The following is a 22,832-nucleotide window of genomic DNA, read 5'->3' as shown; positions in this document are numbered from 1 at the left end:
AAAAGAAAATAAAGTAATAAAAGAAACCCTAAAAAAAGCAAGCAGCCCATATCCAAGTGAAACCCTAAAAAAGCAAGCGACGCAGCTCCAAGTGCGGCCACCGTAAACCGCAGGTTGAAGTGCGGCTAGCCTTATCCGCAGTTCCAAGCGGCGACTCGTCAACCGCAGTTTCAAGTGTCGTTCTCATCCCTCCCAATCACACTTTCATGTGCGGCGGCGCCTAATCCATAATTCCAAGTGTGGTTAAGAAATAAAAACGAAACAAGCACAAATTTTATCACACTCAATGCATCATACAATGACCTGCCCTTGAAGTTAATTCTCTTAGAAGAAGAAAATCTACACTCTTCCACCAGAAGAACTTGAAAACAAATGAAGTTGATGATGAGGGAGGAGTAGAGGAGTGCGGGAGGAAAAAAAATGTGAGCTTGAAATGAAATGCGACAAGGAGAGGCAAGGAGGAGGAAGGGGTGTAGGGTTTACAAAATAATCTTAAATGTAAGTTAGGAAGGGGTGTAGGATTGTTGCTTCAATTTAATCATTAAATGAGTCAGCTTTTTTAAAGTAAAATATTCTTTCTGAGAAGGGTAGAGTTGTAAATAAAAAAAAAAAAAAGGAGGTGCAGGATGATGTTGGTGAGGTGCAAGGAGAACCTCTCCATTATCTTTTGGCAGTACAACTATTATAAATACCTCTTCAAATATATAATATTGTATTTATATTTTCAAAAATTCAAATTTAAAATCACTATAAACACAAATTTATGTAAGTTGATTGATGCACTGATTGAAATAAGTGTTAAATATAATTTTCGTCCCTTAAGTATCACACGATTTTGGGTTTAGTTCCTACTCGAAACTTTGATGGTTTTTAGTCTTCGTAGTTTTAAAATTCTTACAATTAGTTCTTAAAATTGGACGGCGTTAACTTTTAGTAGATGTGGCAAACGGCGAGACCACGTCTTATGCCAACTTGCCTCTTCACTCTCTGCCACGTTGCTTGTGCTTGAGAACTTCGTTCGTCTTCTCCGGCAGAGCCTAGCCTCCATTGGACCAGCCGTCGTGCCGGACCTTCCGCTCAGTCCAAGGCGTCGCCGGCGACACTAATCGCCACCGGGACCATTGTCGGTCGCGACGTCGATTTCTCCCTCCTTGCCTTTTCTCCGCGCACGAGAGAGAAGCTCTCTCGTTCCTCCGCCAATCACCGCCTGAGAGAGCCCAGCCCCCGGGTTCCATTGACAAATAATACTTGGGGTTTTTACTTGGTCAATTTCAAGCTGAAATCCCAAAGTTTCTTGGCCAAATCAGCATCAGTCCCAAGTGAGGTTGGTTGGGCAACATTACTGTCTGAAAAATACTTGTCGCTAACTCCCTTCACTTGTGGGTGTAATGCTACATAGCATGTTATTGCTGCTCCCTGCATTACAAGGTCAGCAAGCAAGTTAGAAGATTCTCAGACTAGAGGACACTGTATCCTTATGGACACTATATCTAGGTGAATTGTCAGTTATCTTCAGGTTAATTTCATGATAAACGTTTTAAATTGTATTGGATATAATTAAGAACAAATAAATGTTTGGCATCTCAAATGAGTATTTGTGATCATGAAAAAAAGATGGGGTCTAGAATAATGCCCTAAATCACAGCATGTCAATGTCCAACATTTATAATGATGTTACCTGGGGGAGGTTTTTAAAAACGAGTCTACCAATAACATTAATTATACCTGCACAAATCAAACAGAAATATGCACGTGAAACTCAGCTAGTCGTTATCTCAAATGAAAAAATGAACAAAATTCTTAGAGATGAATTGATATTTAAAACTAAAAAGACCATTTCCAAGTGACCATGAGAAGTGCTTCTGTTACGTGCCTGACCACGTAACCTTGCTTTACACAATGAACGTAACAGTAAACAAGTGAATAAAACCTCTTTATTAATGGAATTCTGGAAAGATCGAACAAAAACCAAATGACTGGGAGCAGGTTCTCCTTCAGCCACACGAGAGCATAACCTCTCTTACAATAAACTCAATAATCAAAAGATATCCTAACCCTAGGTGCCTCTCCTAATTAATACTAATTACGCCTTCCATAAAAGGTAAGGAATAATCATAATTGTCAATTTATTATAATTAAACTTAATTGCCTATTTAATGTAATTATCTGGAAAGAATAAATCTGTCCTAATTAACTCTATTTATTACTGTCTTAATTACAGTAATACTCTGCCTATCCATCCGCTGTCCAGCTATTCATTATGGACGCTCGTCCTCGCCCCTCGCAGGGACGCTCGTCCCCTCGTCCATGTTAGGACGTTCGTCCCCATTCTGCTCGTCCTCGCTCGTCCTCGCCCCTTGCCCTGAACGTTCGTCCATGTTAGGACGTTCGTCCCCATTCTGTTCGTCCTCGTTCGTTCTCGCCCCTTGCTCTGAGCGTTCGTCCATGTTGGGGCGTCCGTCCTCGCCCCTCATCACCCTCCTGTATCTCTTCCTCTCATACACACGCCAGGCCCTAACATTACCCACCCCCTGAAGATCAACCTTGTCCCCAAGGTTGAAATCAGGATATTGATCGTGGATGGTGAGGGCATCTTCCCATGTAGCCTCGTCAGGACCTCCCCCTTCCCATTCGACCAACACTTCCTGACGTGCGTCCTCCCCCTGGTGTGCTTGCCTGTTATCCAACACTCGGGCCGGTCGTGGAGACGGTTCTTCCACCTCCAAATCTTTGGGTAACTCGGGCTCGACCGGGTGGTCCCCTACTGCCTTCTTTAATTGGGACACATGGAACACGGGGTGAATTCGGGCGGTCTCTGGTAATTGCAGCTTATATGCGACTGCCCCTACCTGCTGAATGACCAAGAAGGGACCAAAGTAACGTGCGGCCAATTTAGATTGCACCATGGACGACATCGTCGTTTGACGGTGAGGTCTAATCTTCAAATAGACCCAATCTCCCACTCTTATTTGGGACGGTCTTCTTGCCTTATCTGCCTGCCTTACCATCAATTCCTGCGCCCTGGCGAGATGGAACTTTAGCTGGCGGAGGGCTTCATCTCTCGTCTGTAATTCCTGACTGACGGACTCCACTAAGGTCTCTCCTGGGACGAACCTATGCAGGGAGGGTGGCGGTCTCCCGTAGACCGTTTCGAATGGCGTACATTTGGCTGATTCTTGATAGCTGGTATTGTACCAATATTCCGCCCACGGTATCACCGTACTCCAGCCCTTGGGCTGCTCTGAACAGAAACATCTCAGATACCCTTCCAGGACCCTGTTGAGAACCTCCGTCTGTCCATCCGTCTCCGGATGATAAGCTGTGCTCATCTTCAGTCGAGTGCCTTGTAACTTGAACAGCTCCTTCCAAAAGTTACTTAAGAACAGTGGATCCCTGTCACTTACGATCGAGAGTGGTACCCCATGTAAGCGGACAACCTCTTTCACGAAGATTTCGGCTATAGTGCGAGCGGAATATGGGTGTTTTAGGGGTATGAAGTGTCCGTACTTGCTGAGCCGATCCACCACCACTAGGACAGCATCATATCCTCTTGACTTGGGTAGTTTGACAATAAAATCCATACTTATCTCCTCCCAGATAGCGTTGGGAATGGGTAACGGCTGCAGCAGTCCTTGCGGAGATGAGGTTAGATATTTATGCTGCTGACAGACTAGGCAGTGGGCCACGAAGTCGGTCACTGCTTTCTTCATTCCCACCCAGTAAAGTGATTGTGCCACCTTGCGGTACGTTCGGTAAACCCCTGAATGGCCTCCTGTATGAGTGGAATGAAATTCCGCTATCAGCTTGGGCACCCAGGCCGAACGAGCGGACAGCACGAGCCTCCCTTTATAGTGCAAACGCTCGTTCTCCAGCGTGTACGAGGGGTGCGAGTTGGGATCCTTCTTTAAGTCCTCTATGACCTTCCGTAGCTCCTCATCCGCCTCAACTTCTTCCAAAATCTCCCTGAAATCTTGCCAATATGGCCGAACCACCACCCTTAACTCCTTCTCATCCCGTAGCTCATCTTCATCCTTGCGTGAGAGGGCGTCAGCCACCTTGTTGGTCACCCCGGATTTGTACACGATCTCAAAGTCGTATCCCAGGAGCTTGGCTAGCCAATTCTGCTGATTTTGTGTGGTAATGCGTTGCTCCAAAAGGTACTTCAAACTCCTTTGATCCGTGTGAACCACAAACCGTTGCCCTAGTAGGTACGGCCTCCAATGTTGTATGGCCAAAACCAGCGCCATGAGTTCCTTCTCATAGATCGACTTCCCTAACGTTCCCTCCGACAGCGCTTTGCTAAAGAAAGCTATGGGCTGCTTCCCTTGCATGAGGACCGCTCCTATCCCCCTCCCGGATGCGTCACACTCAATGTGGAACGGTTGATTAAAATCCGGAAGAATCAATACGGGTGCTGTCGTTATGGCCTTCTTCAACTTAAGCATGGCGACCTCGGCTTGTTCCGTCCATGCGAACTGCCCTTTCTTGAGGAGGTCGGTCAAAGGCCGGGCAATCTTCCCATAGTCCTTAACGAACCTCCTGTAGTAGCCGGTCAGCCCTAGGAAACCCCTCAAGGCCTTTACTGTCTTCGGTTTCTCCCACTCCAGCACTGCCCGCACCTTGTCCTCGTCCATCTCCACTCCCTTCTCTGATATCCGATGGCCGAGATACCCTATTTGAGTCCTCCCGAATTCGCACTTCTTCCGGTTGGCAACCCAGCTATGTGTCGTCAATTCCCTTAGCACCGTCGCCACCTGTTCCAAATGCTCGTCCCAAGTGCGGCTATACACCAGTATGTCATCAAAAAATACTAGTACGAACTTCCTCAGGTAAGGCTGTAATAGTTGGTTCATGGCACTCTGAAAAGTGGCTGGCGCGTTGGTGAGGCCGAACGGCATTACCATGAATTCGTAGTGGCCCTGGTGCGTCCGGAAAGCAGTCTTCTCTATGTCACCGGTTCCCATTCGTATTTGATGATAGCCTGACTTCAAATCCACCTTCGAAAAGTACTTGGCTCCCCTCAGCTCGTCCAACAACTCCTCTATCAATGGAATAGGGAATTTGTCAGGCACGGTGGCTCGGTTGAGGGCCCTGTAGTCCACGCAAAACCTCCAGCTGCCATCCTTCTTTTTCACCAAAATTACAGGGCTTGAATACGGGCTGGTGCTTGATCTTATGACGCCTGCCGCCAGCATTTCCGCCACCTGCTTCTCAATCTCCCCCTTCATTACATGGGGATATCTGTATGGCCTTACGTTTACGGGGTCCGTGCCTTCCTTCAATGGAATTTGATGAACCATTCCTCTATCAGGGGGTAGTCCCTCCGGCTCGTGAAACACTTCTGCGTACCGCTCCAGGACTCGCTGCATGTCGAGCGTCTGTGTCGGAGTCAGTTCTGGACCGAACGTTTCTTTTTCCGGAACGTACGGTTTGGGTCCCTTCTCCTTCTCGGTCTCCCCTAGCTCCCACACCAATGACCATATCTCAACTTCCGTCAATTTGAGCAAGGCTGACGGTTCTACCACCCTCCTAGTTAGCGTTGGATCTCCCTTGATAGTCACCTTGCTCCCTGCTTGTACGTACGCCATGGTTAGCTGCCTCCAGTTAATGACTACCTCGCCCAGCTTAGCCAACCATTCGACCCCCAGTATCACATCCACTCCGCCCAAGTCGAACAAGTGAAAACGTTCGTTAATCACCACATCCCCTACCTGGACCGTTACGGACTCACAACATCCTCGCGTCTCCTTCCTACGTCCATCCCCCAAACTTACCCGGTAGGATGGTGTATCCATCACGGGTAAGGCTAGGTCTTCTACCAGCTCCCTGCTTATGAAGTTGTGGCTGGCGCCACTGTCAATTAGGATCAGAACCGGTTGCGTCCCTATCTGGCCGTGCAGCTTCATCGTTTGGGGCTGGGTGAGCCCTCCGGCTGAGAAAGCAGACAGCTCCAGTTGTTCACATTCTACCTCTTCCTCCTCTTCTCCTCCTGGTTCCTCTTCTTCGGCCAAGATCAGCGTCCTAAGCCCTCTTTCTGGGCATCGGTGGCCTGGACCGAACGGTCCATCGCATCGGAAGCACTTCCCCTCCTCCCTGCGCTTGACGTACTCTGCGTACGGTAAATCACGTACGTTCCTGCCTTGAGCGTTAGAGAACGTACGCTCATTCCCCCTCCTGGGGCCTCCTTCAGCGTTCGTTCGGTTCTGGTTATTGCGGTTAGGGTCCACCCTTGCCACGTGCCCGCTCGTTTTTCCCCACGACTGGCCTTTGTTGCTGATTCCTCCACTTCCCCGCGTACCTGTTTGGAACGCCTCTACGTCCCTGGCTAGCCTCATGACATCCATAAAATCCTTCGGATCTAGCAACCTGAGTTGGTTACGAATCCCCTCTTGTAGGCCGGCCATGAAATACCCCAATAGCTGTGCCTCGGGTATGTGTTCTGCCTGACTCACCAACACCTCGAATTCTTGGATGTAGTCCCCCACGGGACCCGTCTGTCTACATGCTGCCAGTCTCTCAAAAACCGTTCCTTGATTCCGGCCTCCAAACCGCACCACTAATGCTTCCTTTAACCCGGCCCATGTCCGGTTGCTGGCCTTCTCCCTCCAAAACCTGAACCAGTGTCCTGCTATTCCTTCCATGCTGATGTACGCCAGCCGCAACTTCTCGTCCTCGGGCACCCCTTGGAGTTCGAAGAATTTGTCCGCCCTGTAAATCCAGTTCATAGGGTCGCTGCCTTCGAATATGGGCAATTCAACCTTCTTCCTCCAATAAGGTTGGTCTTCCCGGTGTCCCCCTCCTAGTCCTCCTCCAGCTCTCTCATCCTCGTCATTCCTTCTTCCCTGTACTGACCCCTGGCTGCTATCCAGGTGTCCCTCCTCCCGTCGACCTCGCTCGCCCAGTATCCTTACTAGTTCCTGGACCGCTGATTCCAGCCCGCCCATGGAGATTTCTAGGGTCTCTATCCTCCCGTCCATGGCCGTCATTTTCCCTTCCATCACGCTCTCCCTCCTTTAATTTGATCCGGCAGGTCGGACCAATTTGTTACGTGCCTGACCACGTAACCTTGCTTTACACAATGAACGTAACAGTAAACAAGTGAATAAAACCTCTTTATTAATGGAATTCTGGAAAGATCGAACAAAAACCAAATGACTGGGAGCAGGTTCTCCTTCAGCCACACGAGAGCATAACCTCTCTTACAATAAACTCAATAATCAAAAGATATCCTAACCCTAGGTGCCTCTCCTAATTAATACTAATTACGCCTTCCATAAAAGGTAAGGAATAATCATAATTGTCAATTTATTATAATTAAACTTAATTGCCTATTTAATGTAATTATCTGGAAAGAATAAATCTGTCCTAATTAACTCTATTTATTACTGTCTTAATTACAGTAATACTCTGCCTATCCATCCGCTGTCCAGCTATTCATTATGGACGCTCGTCCTCGCCCCTCGCAGGGACGCTCGTCCCCTCGTCCATGTTAGGACGTTCGTCCCCATTCTGCTCGTCCTCGCTCGTCCTCGCCCCTTGCCCTGAACGTTCGTCCATGTTAGGACGTTCGTCCCCATTCTGTTCGTCCTCGTTCGTTCTCGCCCCTTGCTCTGAGCGTTCGTCCATGTTGGGGCGTCCGTCCTCGCCCCTCATCACCCTCCTGTATCTCTTCCTCTCATACACACGCCAGGCCCTAACAGCTTCACATGAATGCTCAAACTTTTCTTCAGTATGCCCGTATTCAAAATTCAACAGGGCTAACTTGTAAAACACTTGATCATGGTCCTGATGTAAGCATCAACGTTGAACAAGACATGGAGGAGTTGTAGACTTATAACTAATCTGAAGAAAAAAAGATATCAAACATGTTGATACAATGTTAATGGAAAATGAAAATCTAAATACATCCTATATTTGTAATCATAACAAAACAATATGGGGAGAGAAGTTATGCTGCTAAGTTTGCTAGTTAATTAGACCTAGCAGAGAGGTTATTGGGGGAAGAAGAGTGGTAGAATGAAAAGAACATATGTAGGATCACACCATAAACTAGCTCAAGACCTTATAAACCCCAAGTCAGTTTACTGAGGAGCTGATTCTAGAACAATAAGAGCATTGTTTCTTTCATTCGAATAAAAATGTTTACTACCAATTATCATTCTTGGTATTGGTTTTTCATAGATATTTGTGTACCAAATTTATGACATAAACACAATGCACACATATACGAGCTTACTGCATTTTAAAAGGAAATTAAAAGTAAATAAACAAGAAAATGCAGAATAAATGATTTAGTAGAGCAAATCTCAGGACCTATACAATTCTTAGATAGGACATGAATAGTATAATGCCATAGTTACCGTTTATTGGAGTATGACGGAAAAGATTGGTGGTAATTGCTCCAGGATGAAGAGAATTTGCAGAAATCTCCACCCCATCTTCCTGTTCAAGATGAAACAGCCAAAATTTCATACAAAAAAAAACATCAAATGTGGCAAAAACAAAGTGACGTTTTTACTAACCCTACAAAGTAAAAGAAAGCCACTGAAAAGCGGAATAAGAAAGTAACACAATGATCCATGATTGCATTTGCATAACCAGCAGGTATTAGGAAAGATGTATTGTGAAAAAGAAAAATACTCTTAAAATTAAGTAATTCTATATTAGATCCTAAATAACTTTATAGCTTCCGAAATAATATGTAAATTACACTACTATAGAGGAGAAGCCAGCTCACCCTAAGACGCCTTGAAAGTTCATTCGCATGTAAAAGGTTGGCAAGCTTTGACTGCCCATATGCACCCCAGGCTCTGTAACTGAACACAAGGAAGCAAACATAATTAAATATGTATGTCATATAACAGTTTTCCAATTGACAAACACTAGAGGTACAAGAATCATGTTTTCGTGCTTAATTTTTTCAAGAAAATTAAAGTGAATCAATTGTTTCAGCTGTAAACAAGGAAGCAAACATAATCGAATATGCATAACACTTCTCATTTCAACAAGTACTACAATAATCATGTCTCTATTCTTAATGCAATAAATGCAACTAAGAAGTGCATAGAGTCTACAATTATATCCACGAGCATTTGATCCTGTTGAATGTATAACTGTTTGAGCAAATTAACAAACAAAATGCATTAGACTTTGTATTATTTTATTTTAAATAAGTTANCTTATTCCTTTTGAAATGTCGTGAGAATTTTTGAAACAGACCATCATCAATGACAAAAAAGAACTATGATCATGATAATTATTATCAATATGATTTCAATGAAAAGAATAAAAATTATTTATTATTTATTTTAATATATCAACAATAAACTTTATATATTTTTTTATCACATGAACAAGTAAAAAGATACAAGACAATATAATAACTATTTTACCCAACTAACTAATAAAAAAATTAAATGATAAAAACTCAATAAAAAATAATAAAATTTAAGTACTCTATATATAAAAAGAATTAATAAAAATTCAATTAAAAATTATTTTTAGAAAATTGATACTTAATTAAGTATCATCCTATGAAAAAAATTAAATAACTTTTGATTTTAATTATGTTTTTTACAAATTTTTATTTTCGATAAAATAATTCAAACTATCAAAATTTATTTATTTTTTACTTACACAGAGCCAGCTATCGTTAAATATAAAAAGTGAATTTTAACATTAAGAAAACTAATAATTTAAAATTAGTACTTAATGAAAAAAGTTTATTAAGATTTTGTTAACTCGCATGAAAATCATATGAATAAGCTTAATTTTCACTGATATAAATTACTATGATTTTAATTGACATATCTATTGGCCAAAAGTTTTGTCAATCGATATAAAAAACTAACTTTTAACAAACTTTTAACAAACTTCAAGAAAACATTATGTGAGTACCAAAACAAGTCATGTAGTTATTAATTAAAAAAAATAACAAATACACGTAAATGTAAAAGAAAGTCTAACTAATATATTGACTGAAAACATTTCCTTATATCAGTAAAAAATATTATCCTTCGAACATTTATAAGAAATTTTAATTAATATTGATAAAAATAATTATGTTAACATTCAACAATAAAATTTTGACTAATATCAATTAAAAAAGAAATTTTAACTTTATATTTCATAAACAAATCTGATTAATATGAATTAAAAATGACCGTAATTAATACCGGCAAAAAATTTACATTTGACATTAATTAACTTTTCTTTTACAGATATTGATTAAAAAATATTTAACTAAAGCTTTTTAAAAAATAACATTGGTTTATATTAAGAAAAAGGTAGTTACAGATGAAAAATAAGAACAAATTACTTGATCATGAAAAAAGGAATTCCGTTGACATTATTTAATACAAAATGTTAAATCTGCCAAAGCTTGAGAAAAAGAAAAAATATAATGACAATGGACATTAAATTGAAAGACAAAATTATATGGAGAAATTCAAATTTTTATTTTTTTAATTAATTTTTTGAAAAAAAATTAAAGTTCTAAAACAATGCAACTTTTTAAGTTTATTACTAAATTTTTGGAAAATTAAAAAATTCTAAAACAAAACAATTTTTTGAGTTTGTGGTTTTTTGAAAAATACATTTTTTATCTCTTTTAGCTGGGTAAAATATAATTAAAATATTTTTTACAAAAAAAATTGTGTTTTAATTCTTTTATTCATACAATAAAATGAAAAAAATAGGAAATATGAAAAAAGAATCAAAACCCTAGAAAAAAAAAAAGAAAAAGAATAAAACGTAAATTTTGGAAGCAAATGAAAGAGACATTCAAAGTACATTAACAGTTTTGATGTGAAATTCAATTCGAACCATAGATTTAAACAGAATGAGTATTATTAAACTCTCTTATTATTGTTCTCATGTTAGTTTTGAAAAAAAAAATTATAATTTACAATTTTTTTTTATAAATTAGATATTTAACTACCTAATAGATGAATCAGTTAATTTTTCATGGAATTCTTAACTTTTATATTCCTTCTCAAATATAAAAAATAATAAATATATTGTGTTAAAATATCGTCGAAAAACATGTATCAAAATATTTGTATCCATATATATATACATAATATTGATATATATATATATATATATATATATATATTATATTGAGTACAAATTACACGGTTGTACTGTTTGGTTAAAATAGGTACAGAATTTTTGGAAGAAAGAGATGGTTTGGAAGCTTTGTAAGTGACAGAGCAGATTATTGAGTAATGGAGAGTTGTAACAATCTCTGGTTTTGACCATCACTTCATAACAAACAGTAACTTCCCACTATAAGTGGCTCAGAGAATGCAACATATCAATTTTTGTGTGAAAGCTACCATGCTAAAATCCGAAGGAAAAACCACATTTCTAAAAAATGGCCCTCTTACTTTTACCCACATTTTACATTCACATTTTATTCTTTAATCTTTATTTTCTTTTATAAATATAAAAATTCATTTTTTAATGACTACTAGATTGTCAAGTTGTGTTAAAAACATTTTTCTGTATCTTTTCCAACTTTGTTAGGAAGAATATGCTATTTTCTGTAGTTTTTAACTTATTGATACCATAAACAACGTAAATAGTAATAGAAGCAAAGGTTAAAAAATCGATAAGTTGTGAATAAATTGAATTAGTTTAAGCGATGGTAAGTAGATGTAGTTTGTATACATAATCCTTTTTATGGACTGAGTTAGATTTGATTTCCCTACAGGCAGACCTTCCCTGACCCACAGCCAACGTAGCAGTGAAGGTAGGCGAATTTGTATGCATTACTTTTATGGAAGTGGACTTCAAGTGATGAGAGTATTATTCCATGTTTGGACAATATTATACAAGAACAAGGGCCACTAAATGCAGATTCCCCACACTACATATCTTCTCAGTTCCTCATACTCCCATCAAACCATCACTCCATTTTCCAAATGCTTTCAAACTATCTCTACCTTCAACTTCAAACACTAATACTTTCTTTCGCCAAATTCATCTCTTATCCCACTCTTTCGGTTATCAAATCCAAATTATAAATGCTTTTGTTTGTATGGTTGAGGTTTTATTTGTTCTTTCAACTCTAGGTTAATTTTTTTTTATTTCATATTTATTATGAATTGGAGAATTACGTGCACAAGATACTTCGATATTAAAGTCAATAAAAATTTGGCGATACTAACAATAAATGCATATTAGATGTAACCAACCTATCATAATATCTTTGTTGAAAGTCTCATGTCCACCAGAGATAGAAACCAATTTGCAACAACTTTTTTTGTGGAATTAACTTAGACTTAGGGTGTGTTTACTTTGGAAGAATGATTTAGAGGAGAGGGAGTTGATGATTTTTAGAAAATTTGAGGGAATTTGAGGGTAAATTAATTTTTGTTTATTTGAGTGGATTTGGAAGTAGGTGAGAATTGATTTGGAAGTAAAATTTGTGAAAATTAGTGTAGAATTTAACCGATGTGATAGATAAATTAGTAAAAATTAAACATTATCAAAATGTTCATAGTTATTAAAGTAATATAAAATAATAATAATAATAATTATTATTATTATTATTAAAGAAGAATAAAAGTATGAAAATTATCTATCAAGGGTAAAAATGAGATTTACTCATCATTTCTTCCAAATCTTCGCACGGACGTGGTGATTGACAAAAAGCAAAATCCCGTAATTTCTTCTATTTCATTTTTCGTTGTTTTTTGAAAGTAAACACATTTTTTTTAATCCATCTCGTTATTCTGTATAAACAGTACTTTATGTTCAAACAAACCTTAAAATCCAATTTCTTAATAATCTTAAATATATTTATAAAAATCATTTGATCTTAAGTTGACTTATTAATTATTTATGAATAAATAAACTCTAGAATATATATATATATATATATATATATATATATATATATATATATATATATATATATATATATATATATATACATATATACCTATATATATATATATGTATATACATATACATATATATATATGTATATATGTATACATGTATATACATATATGTATACATATATATATATGTATATGTATATACATATATATATATGTATATGTATATACATATATATATATATGTATATACATATATATATGTATATACATATATATATGTATATGTATATACATATACATATATATATGTATACATATACGTATATATATGTATATACATATATATATATAATGTAAAACTTCAGAAAATTGTGTTTTAGAAGTGGTGGTAGTCTAAAAATAGTGAGACTCGATTATTTTAATATTAAATGGTTTTATTATAAATAGTGTCAACACTCAATTTTGTCCGGGTTGAAAAAAAAAAAAGAGAAGTGTTTTTTATTGGTTTTTTTTTTATTTTATTTTACCTTTTTGTTTTATTCTATTTTTATGTATTTAGATTTTTGCTTTTAATTCAATTTTTACTTTTCTTATCTTCAATTTTGTTTTAATAGAGTTAATAATTAAAATAATTAAAATAATTAAAAAAATTGAAAAGTAAAATTAAAATTAAAAATAATGAAAATAAATAAAATAAAATTGAAAAAGTAAAAAAAATGGAAAAAGGGAAAACACGTGGAAAAGGGTATGTGGGAGGCGTGTATCAGCAAGGGGGACAGGGTAGTTAGAAAGGAATATTTTCCAAGGATTTTGGGGGGGGATTTTGTGGGGATCAGAGAACAAAAGCGAGAAACGGCATACGAGTAACGATCCATCTGGAATCATCATCCAGAGTCAGCATTGGCACCGGCACCGGCGAGAAGAAGCCACCGTCTACGCAGCGAACGATAGCAGCCACCTTAACAGCAGGTAAGTCTCTGTGCTTCCAGAATCATCGTGAACACTTACTGCATAGCTGTTTCTTATGCTTTTTCCATGATGAATGCTTGTCCTCTGAACACCATGAGTTCCCTCATCACCAACCTCCCCTTCTTTTCATTCTCTGTTACACCATATTTCCTCTCTCTGCTATAACTCCCATGCTCACGGCCAATCTCAACAAATCAAAATCCAAAACCCATCGCAATCCAAGAATGAAGAGATGAACTGGAGCGATGGCCGATGATGGTCTCAGCGGTGAAAGGCGGAGAGCTCGACGAAGAAGAGGCAGCTCGTATGTTTGAACTGGCGGAGACGAACCCCTCCCTGGGTTGCTGGTATCGGAGAGTGCAGACAAGAGCAAGGAAGCAGTGGCGCGAGGGTATTGAGTCCTGCCTGGAGCTGTTGAGAAGGAATTTGGTGGCCGTGGAGGTGGCCGAGGAGGTGGATGAGTATAGGCACGAGGAGAGACATTATCGTGACAGTGATCGTGTTCGTCGTGGAGGTTTTAGCAATGGTGAGGTTGATGTTGATGGATGATGATAGCACGAGCGGATTGGAGATGAAGACGGAGGAAAACCATCCCTGAGAATCTCGGGTTTTCGAAGAGAGAGAAGTGGAGACGGTGGTGTCTTGGCTGACGGTGGTGCTGATGGCGCGAGGTGTCGCCGGCGAGGCCAAGGCTTATTCTGGTTGAGGTGACGGTGGCCGGATATGGCAGATGTGGTGGTGAGTTCGTGGTGCAGAGCTTGGACATGGGGTCAGAGAAGAATCAAGTTGGGGAAGGAGTGAATGAGAGTGAACCTCCTGAACCCCTAGAAAATTCTAGGTTAGAAAGCACTGGACTGGGCCAAGCCCAGAAATGGGCGTACGTCTGGTGCATTGGGCCTCTTTGGAGCGCTCGTTATTTGGCGTCCGTTCGCCATCTCCCCACAACGAACGCTCATCATACAAACAAACGAGCGCACGTTATCCAAACGAGCGAACGCTCGTTATCCAAACGAGCGAACGCTCGTTAGCATTAAGCCTTTTCTGACCGTTCGGTCAGCTTCTACCTAACGAGCGTTCGTTATACAAACTAACGACCGTTCGTCCTTAAGCTTCCACATTTGAACGTCCGTTCGCCATTTCAATAACGAACGTTCGTTCTTAAGCTTCAATTTTTGAACGTCCGTTCGTCTTTTCATACAACGAGCGTTCGTCCTTAAGCTTGCATTTTTGAACGTCCGTTCACTAGCTTTACCAATGAGCGCTCGTTATTTTGCTTTCAAAACGTCCGTTCGCTTTGCACTCTCACCAACGAGCGCTCGTTATCCAAACGAGCGAGCGCTCGTTATCTTTAAGACTTTTCGACCGTTCGTTCAACATTCCAAACGAACGAGCGCTCGTTATCCAAACGAGCGAACGCTCGTTATCCAAACGAGCAAACGCTCGTTATCCTTAAGACTTTTTGACCGTTCGCTCAGCACTCTCACCAATGGGCGCTCGTTATCCAAACGAGCGAACGCTCGTATTCTTTAAGACTTTTTGACCGTTCGCTCAACCTTCTCACCAACGAGCGCTCGTTATCCAAACTAGCGAACTCTCGTTACCTTAAGCATTCTTGACCGTTCGTTCAAATCTTCTCCCTGAAGAGCGCTCGTTATCCAAACGAACGAGCGTTCGTTTCCGAACCAAAGAACGCTCGTTACTCAGCCTTAATTTCCCAACGTTCGTCCTCTCTCCAAACGAACGAGCGTTCGTTTCCGAACCAAAGAACGCTCGTTACTCAGCCTTAATTTCCCAACGTTCGTCCTCTCTCCAAACGAACGAGCGTTTGTTTCCGAACCAAAGAACGCTCGTTACTCAGCCTTAATTTCCCAACGTTCGTCCTCTCTCCAAACGAACGAGCGTTCGTTTCCGAACCAAAGAACGCTCATTACTCAGCCTTAATTTCCCAACGAACGCTCGTCATTCTGAATACTGTCCCCAACGTTCGTCCAGCCTTTCCCATTTCTTTTTTTTGTTTATTTATCTTTCTTTATTGTCTTATTTTATTCTATTTATTTATTTTAGACATTCACTTATCCTAAAGTATATATTTAATAATACAATATTGATAGTTTAAATAAAAAGAATTTATAAGAAAAGTTTTAAAGGTTTAAAGCGCACGTGTGACCGCTCGCGTCGTCCTTGTGCTAAAAACCTTTTCTTCTTTTCTTAAATAAAATTTCAAAAATACGTTTTAAAGGTTTAAGCACACGTGTGACCGCTCGCGTCGTCCTTGTGCTAAAAACCTCTTCTTCTTTTCTTAAATAAATTTACAAAAATATGTTTTAAAGGTTTAAGCACACGTGTGACCGCTCGCGTCGTCCTTGTGCTAAAAACCTCTTCTTCAAATTTACAAAAATATGTTTTAAAGGTTTAAGCACACGTGTGACCGCTCGCGTCGTCCTTGTGCTAAAAACCTTTTTCTTCTTCCGTAAATAAATTTACAAAAGAAATACGTTTTGAAGGTTAAGCACACGTGTGGCCGCTCGCGTCGTCCTTGTGCTAAAAACCTTTTCTTTTCTTAAATAAAAAGAATTTCAAAAATACGTTTAAAGGTTGAACACTCGTGTGATCGTTCGCATCGTCCTAGTGTTCAATACTTTTCTCTCTTATTTACGTAATATTAAACGAGGGTATGAGTACTCGTGCGATCGTCCGCATCAGCCTAGCACTCAATACTCTCAAGTTTTTCTAAATAAGTAAATAATGGTATGAGTGCTCGTGCGATCGTCCGCATCAGCCTAGCACTCAATACTCTCAAGTCTTCCTAAATAAGTAAATAACGGTATGAGTGCTCGTGTGATCGTTCGCATCGGCCTAGTGCTTAATATCGTTATCTCTCTTTTCAAAAAATAATTAAAAATATTTAAATATCATTTTAAAGGTATGAGTACTCGTGCGACCGTTCGCGTCGGCCTAGTACTCATTACTTTCTTTTTCTCGAAAATATTAAAAACATAAAAATCTCCAAAAATTAAAAACATCTGCTTTTTCAAACAAACAAACAGTCTTTCAGCTAGAACTACGTAACCCTTGATTCTCCATCGAAAGTGGAGATACGTAGGAGCAAGGCTAGCCCTTGTCAGGTTCACTTTCCCAAAAATCCAAATTTATCCGTAATCATTTTCTCAAACAAATCTTTCAATCATCTTCTCAAACAAATCTTTCAATCAATTTCTCAAACAAATCTCTCAAACTTTTTCAGCTAGAACTACGTAACCCTGATTTCTCATTTTGAATGAGAATACGTAGGAGCAAGGTCAATCCTTGTCGGGCCCAAAAAACTAAAAAAATATATTTGTTTATTTATAATTTTATTTTAGGGGATAATTAAACATTTTGAAAAACCACATCATATTCGTGCATTTAGTTAAAGGTACTGCCTTAGGGCAGGCGTTGTGGGGTGCTAACACCTTCCCCATGCGTAACTGACTCCCGAACCCAATCTTTGGTTTTCGTGGACCGTGCTTTATCATTTTGAGGTTTTTCCATAGTTTTCCATAATAAACTATGGTGGCGACTCCAAATCTTTTTTTAAAACCCGTTTCTTATTTGGATCGTCGTCCCGTCGCGATTCCGGTTGCGACAGATGGCGACTCCACTGGGGACTGTTAGAGAGTCGAGCCATTTAATTAGATGCGCGAATTTGATGTGGTTTTGCTTTGTGTTTTTCTTTCCCTTTTTTCTATTTTATGCTCGATATTTGGAATAACTGCAATAACTGTTGAATATTGAACCCTAGGGTAGACAATATGTTTATATCTGCCTGGGAATTTTTCTGGTTGTTTTGCAGGTGAGGGTTTGGGTGTGCATAATTTCCTCCCTTCACACACACACTTTTGGCATATCATGAGTGGGGCCCTATACCCGGGTCTGAGCGTAGCTTAGAATTAGAGGAGTTGTGTAGCGGTGTCACTCTGGGATGTACTTCCTGTTTGGCTATCGTGAGAACTCCAGCTAGAGTCTGTTCTCTTCATATGTGTTTCTACACCTAGTTGATTACTCGACTGTTGTGGAAATGCTATGAAGGGGGCCATAGCTCTAGTGACCTTTGACCTTTAGGTTCAGGAAATCATCCTCTTGAGATTGCATATACTTGACCTTGAACTGAAAGCAATGAACCTTTGGTAGGGCACGAAGGGAGGAATATATGCTTCTGTAACCCTCACGCTGTTCGTTTTTTTTTATGATATTACATTTCATACCATGCATGTGCTTTGTTTTGTCATGTAATTTTATTATCATGCATCATATTCATACATCATTTAGTAACATGTTAATTTTAAGGGAAATCACAGGTACCTACTTGACTTCATACGAGATGGATGTTAACACAAGATTCGATGCTACACAGCACACCAACTCTTCCGACTTAAGAAAGAAGTATAGTCTAAGGACTCATGTGGGAAACTTGACCGGGCTGATAAACTTGGGCAAAAGGCTTAAGACGATAAAAAGAGAAACCTTTCAGAGAAGATATGGAAATTTGTTGAATTTAATGGAGGTTGAAGTACAAATACCCGCTATCACAGCCTTGGCACAATATTATGATTCTCCGCTTCGATGTTTCACATTTCAAGACTTTCAGTTGGCGCCAACCATAGAGGAGTTCGAGCATATCTTGGGTTTACCATTGGAGGGCACCACTCCCTACCAACATTTAGAGCATCATGCCTCTATACCCACTGTTGCTACCATCATGAAATTACATCCCAAGGAGCTTGAAAACAGGATGATGATGAGGAATCAAGTGCATGGGTTATCACAGGGATATCTAGAGCAGTATTTACATCATCTGGCTGATAAAGAGGATTGGGAAACTTTCATAGATGTATTAGCCCTCACCATATACGGCATTGTCTTGTTTCCCAAAATAGAAGAATTTGTGGATTACACCGCGATAGACGTCTTCGTGGCGAGTAAAACCAGATCAGAGAATCCTGTAACAGCAGTTCTTGCAGATGTTTATGGGACTTTAAGTTTTTGCCATGAGAGAAAGGGAAAGAAGATTCTTTGTTGCTTACCGGCGTTGTATACATGGATGACAACGCGCGTGTTTAAAGAGATGGTCGACGTTAAGAGTCTATCGGAGACTTTGTCACACCAAGGGCTTAAAGGTAAAGGAGGAAACGATTGGGCCCGATTCCTTGCTGGCTTAAGCGAAAGAAGTATAAAATGGCGCCTTCCTTGGCTCGGAAATAAACTGGCTATACAACATTGTGGTAGCTTTCCTAATATACCTCTCATAGGTGCCCGGTACTGTATAAATTACAATCCTCTTTTGGTGCAAAGACAATTTGGGCATCCTATAAAAGGGGCACCTTCATCAGATTACCTTGCTACCCTATTCATTTATTACGAAGACGGGCATTTCATCGAACTGTTAAGAAAGGTTAAAAGCGCCTGGGAAAATGTTGTTCGAGCAGAGAAGGACTTAAGGGATGGAGTAGTGGATAGCAGTGTTAGTTATCACACCTGGATTCTGGAGAGAGTGAAAGTAGTCAAGTTGCCTTTCAAGCCAATCAAGGATCAATCAGCTAGTGAAGGACCATCTCAAGCCCCAGAAAGTGAAGAGGTGCAACAATTGAAAGCTGAGATGGAGAAATTGAAAATTAGGAATGCTAGGTTGGAGAATGAATTACAAAGAGCGCGTAATGATCTTGTGGATATGAGAAATGATAATGAAGAAAAGTCGCGGGCTTATGAAAACCTTGTCAAAAGCCAGAAGGCTGAGAGGGATTACACATTTCGAGTAAAACAGGATCTAGCTGCCGCGAGTAAGGAATTATCCATGAGGGTAAATGAGAAGAAGGTGGCTTTAGAAGAGGGTAAGGAGTGGAAGCACCTCTACGAAGAAGCCAAAAGAGATAAACGAGAAGCCCTGAAGAGATTAAGAGAAGCGCAGATTCAGATAGAAAAAGCGGGGCATGAGATGAAAGAGATGGCCATGTCATTTGAGGCGGATATGAATAGGGAGCGTTGGAAGCTAACAGAAGCAGAGGAAGAGCATCGAACTCTGATAAAACAAATGGAGGAATATATCGAGGAACAGGAGGAGCGATGGAGGTCGATAGATTTTGAAGAAAGGCATCAGGCCTTGATAAAGCGAATGGAAGAGCACATCGCCGAGCAAGAAATGACTGTAAAGCACTGGAAGGAAAGATTCTCTCAATTGGCTGCTTTGGCAAACGGGGCAATTGAAGACATCCCCAGGATGGTGTCGAATGCTGAAGCAAGCACTCATTTTTGTAACTCACCAGCGGAAATAGAATTGTTTATTAATCATTGTAAATGGTTGGTGGGAGAGATGAAATCTTTCATTGCCCGGGCGCGGGATTGATGTACATAGGAATTATGCGTTTTGTTCCTTAGACTATGTAATGGATCAAATTTCCTTTAAATGAAAGATAAGGGATGTTTGTTGGTATCGGCTTGTGTTAATTTTCCATCAGTATTGTCATCGTTATCCTGTGATTTCCACTTATCACTAGCATGCATCATGTTTTCTTTCGTTTTGCATTTTTCATCCTTATCTAATTTAATTTAATAAAAAAAATAATAATCGGCAGTACAAGTGAGAAAACAACGGCAAATTTTCCACGACATCCGTACAGGACCAGAGCTAACTCGAAGGTCATGGAGAATTGGGAGCAGTCACACGAATCTATTAAGGCCGATGTCAACCAGTTGAAGGATCAGATGGCCCAAATTTTGGCGGCTCTCGAAGCCCTGAAGACTACGGGAGGGGCGACGCCTGCGCAAGTCGAGGGAAGTGCTCAATATTACCCTCCGGTGTTCAGTTCTGGGAGCCAATCTGTTCCATTCCCAATGTATGGATTACCTCCAGGTTACACCCCACCTATGGGAGAATACACAGAAGGGGAGCAGACTTCATTCTCTTTCCCTACCACTGCCAACGTACCGCCAATCAGTATTCAGGGACCTGTTGTAATGTCCGCGCCCATGATAAATGAAGGAATGCATGCAAACATGTCGGATGGAATACGAGTAACTCCGGTGCCACCTGTGATTACCGGAGAGGGCTTTTCTACAGGGGCTGCACCACATACCTCGTTTCAGGGAGTAACTAGTAATGTCGATGGGGCAAAGGATAAACTTGAGAGCCTAGAGGCAAGATTGAGGGCTGTGGAGGGGTATGAAAGTTATGGATTTGGGGATGTTTCTAGATTGAGCTTGGTTCCTGGCGTCAAAATTCCACATAAGTTCAAGGCGCCAGATTTTGAGAAGTATAAGGGAAATACATGCCCAAAGAACCATCTAACCATGTTTTGCAGAAAGATGGCTGCATATGCTTATGATGAGCAGCTGCTCATCCATGTTTTTCAAGATAGTTTGGCTGGAGTGGCGTTAAACTGGTATACCCATTTGGAGCCGACTCGAATTCATTGTTGGGCAGACTTGGCTGATGCTTTTGTGAAGCAGTACATATACAATACACATGTCGCGCCAGATCGTTTACAGCTGCAAAACATGTCGAAGAAAGACAACGAAACTTTTAAAGAGTATGCTCAACGGTGGAGAGAGTTAGCTGCACAAGTCGAACCACCTTTGTATGATAGAGAAATGGTGGCAATGTTTGTGAACACTCTCCAGCCGCCATTTTACGAGCACATGGTCGGGAACGTGTCTGCTAATTTCGCTGATATCATTATAATAGGCGAAAGGATAGAAATTGGGGTTAAAAGTGGGAAAATTGCATACAATTCGCCCGCAACTGCAAATTACAAAAAAAACAATTTCAATGCGGGAAAGAAGAAGGAAGGGGATGTGCATGCGGCATCGGCAATGCCTGTATGGAGAGGTCAAGCTCCCGCTCATAGCTTCCGACCATACTTGGGGCAACCCCCTCATGCAGCTAATGCGGCGTTTGCTCATCAAGCCAGGCCTCAACAACAACAAGGGTATTATCAACCGCCATTGCCCCCAACTGATACTTGGAGGGCTGGGGCAATTGCAGGTCCAAATCAGAATGCGGGCCAAAATACTTACCCAAGAAGGAACCAATTTGTTAATTTCACCCCTATCCCTACAACTTACACGGAATTGTTACCTCAACTCGTCCAAAGGGGTTTGGTTGCTATTTGTCCAATGAAGCCCATGCAACCTCCGTATCCCAGGGGTTATGATGCAGAAGCCAAATGTAGTTATCATGGGGGAGGTGTCGGTCATTCAACTGAGAGATGTCTGGCTTTTAAACACAAAGTACAGACTCTAATCGACTCTGGGTGGTTAAAGTTTCAAGAAGATAAACCCAGCATTGAGACTAACCCACTTTCTGGGCATGAGAGTGCCTCGACGAATGCCATCGAGGATGAACACGGGCCATATAACAGCCATGGAGGATGAAGATAGCTTTGAATGCTCAAGTTTCGTGCGGGCTGGCTCCCAAGGTGCACTACTCAACAATTGGAATTCCGAGTTTACCCGTGATGCTTAATTTGAGTAAATGTAATAGTTTTAAGTAATCCTATAGCTTCACCCGGGGCTTTAGGATTCATGACTTACGGGTTGACGTTTAGTTTTTGTGCTCAGCGTGATAATCTAGTTTGTCGTACTCTGTGTTATCTCATTCAATAAATACTGCATGGTTTCATTCATAATTTTTGTTTGCACGCTTCTTGAAATATTGCATGTCGCGCTGAGCTTTTAGGTAAATAAAGGAAAATAAAGGTAATGATAATCAAGCACACATGAGTAAAAGCATCACGGGTATATTCGGTTGGCACCAGCTCGTTCCTGATGGATGTCGTGAAAGATTAAAAAAAAAGAGAATAAAAATGCACATGTTGAATTCATTGTCAATTAAGTTGTCTAGGGCATAGTACGTTCTAAAAAAAAAAAAAAAAAAAAAAAAAAAAAAAAAAAAAAAAAAAAAAAAAAAAAAACTGGAAATGGCAAAGATGCAGAGTCTTCTCCTAATTCAGAGTTTCGGGGGTAACCTGTGTTCATTTC

At 40.1% G+C, this 22,832-nt stretch overlaps 1 protein-coding gene and 1 long non-coding RNA gene across 2 annotated transcripts; one reads left to right on the top strand and one right to left on the bottom strand.

Annotated features, from left to right (window-relative positions):
- Positions 1–1,669: 1,669 nt before the first annotated feature.
- LOC148192016 (uncharacterized) lies at positions 1,670–8,815 on the bottom strand. Its single transcript, XR_015782537.1, has 3 exons — positions 8,738–8,815; positions 8,361–8,442; positions 1,670–1,725 (listed from the first exon to the last, which is right to left on the bottom strand). It is a non-coding gene; the product is annotated as an uncharacterized LOC148192016 (long non-coding RNA).
- A 12,007-nt stretch (positions 8,816–20,822) lies between these two features.
- LOC148192015 (uncharacterized) lies at positions 20,823–22,226 on the top strand. Its single transcript, XM_088099989.1, has 2 exons — positions 20,823–20,867; positions 20,940–22,226. The coding sequence occupies exons 1-2, from the start codon at positions 20,823–20,825 to the stop codon at positions 22,224–22,226; spliced, it is 1,332 nt and encodes a 443-aa protein (XP_087956115.1).
- Positions 22,227–22,832: the final 606 nt, after the last annotated feature.

This window comes from Vigna umbellata, chromosome 10 (assembly GCF_029865625.1).
Source record: "Vigna umbellata cultivar VRB3 chromosome 10, Vumbellata_1.0, whole genome shotgun sequence".
Lineage (NCBI taxonomy): Eukaryota > Viridiplantae > Streptophyta > Magnoliopsida > Fabales > Fabaceae > Vigna > Vigna umbellata.
The sequence above is the reverse complement of the archived record's forward strand: the minus strand, read 5'-3'. Positions and strand labels throughout refer to the sequence as shown.

What these genes read in the sequence shown, in the direction of transcription:
- LOC148192015 (XM_088099989.1), top strand. Translation starts at nt 20,823, where the DNA reads ATGATAAATGAAGGAATGCATGCAAACATGTCGGATGGAATACGA. An exon ending in ACATGTCGGATGGAATACGA is followed by an intron (nt 20,868 to 20,939) that starts GTAACTCCGGTG and finishes ACCTCGTTTCAG; the next exon opens with GGAGTAACTAGTAATGTCGA.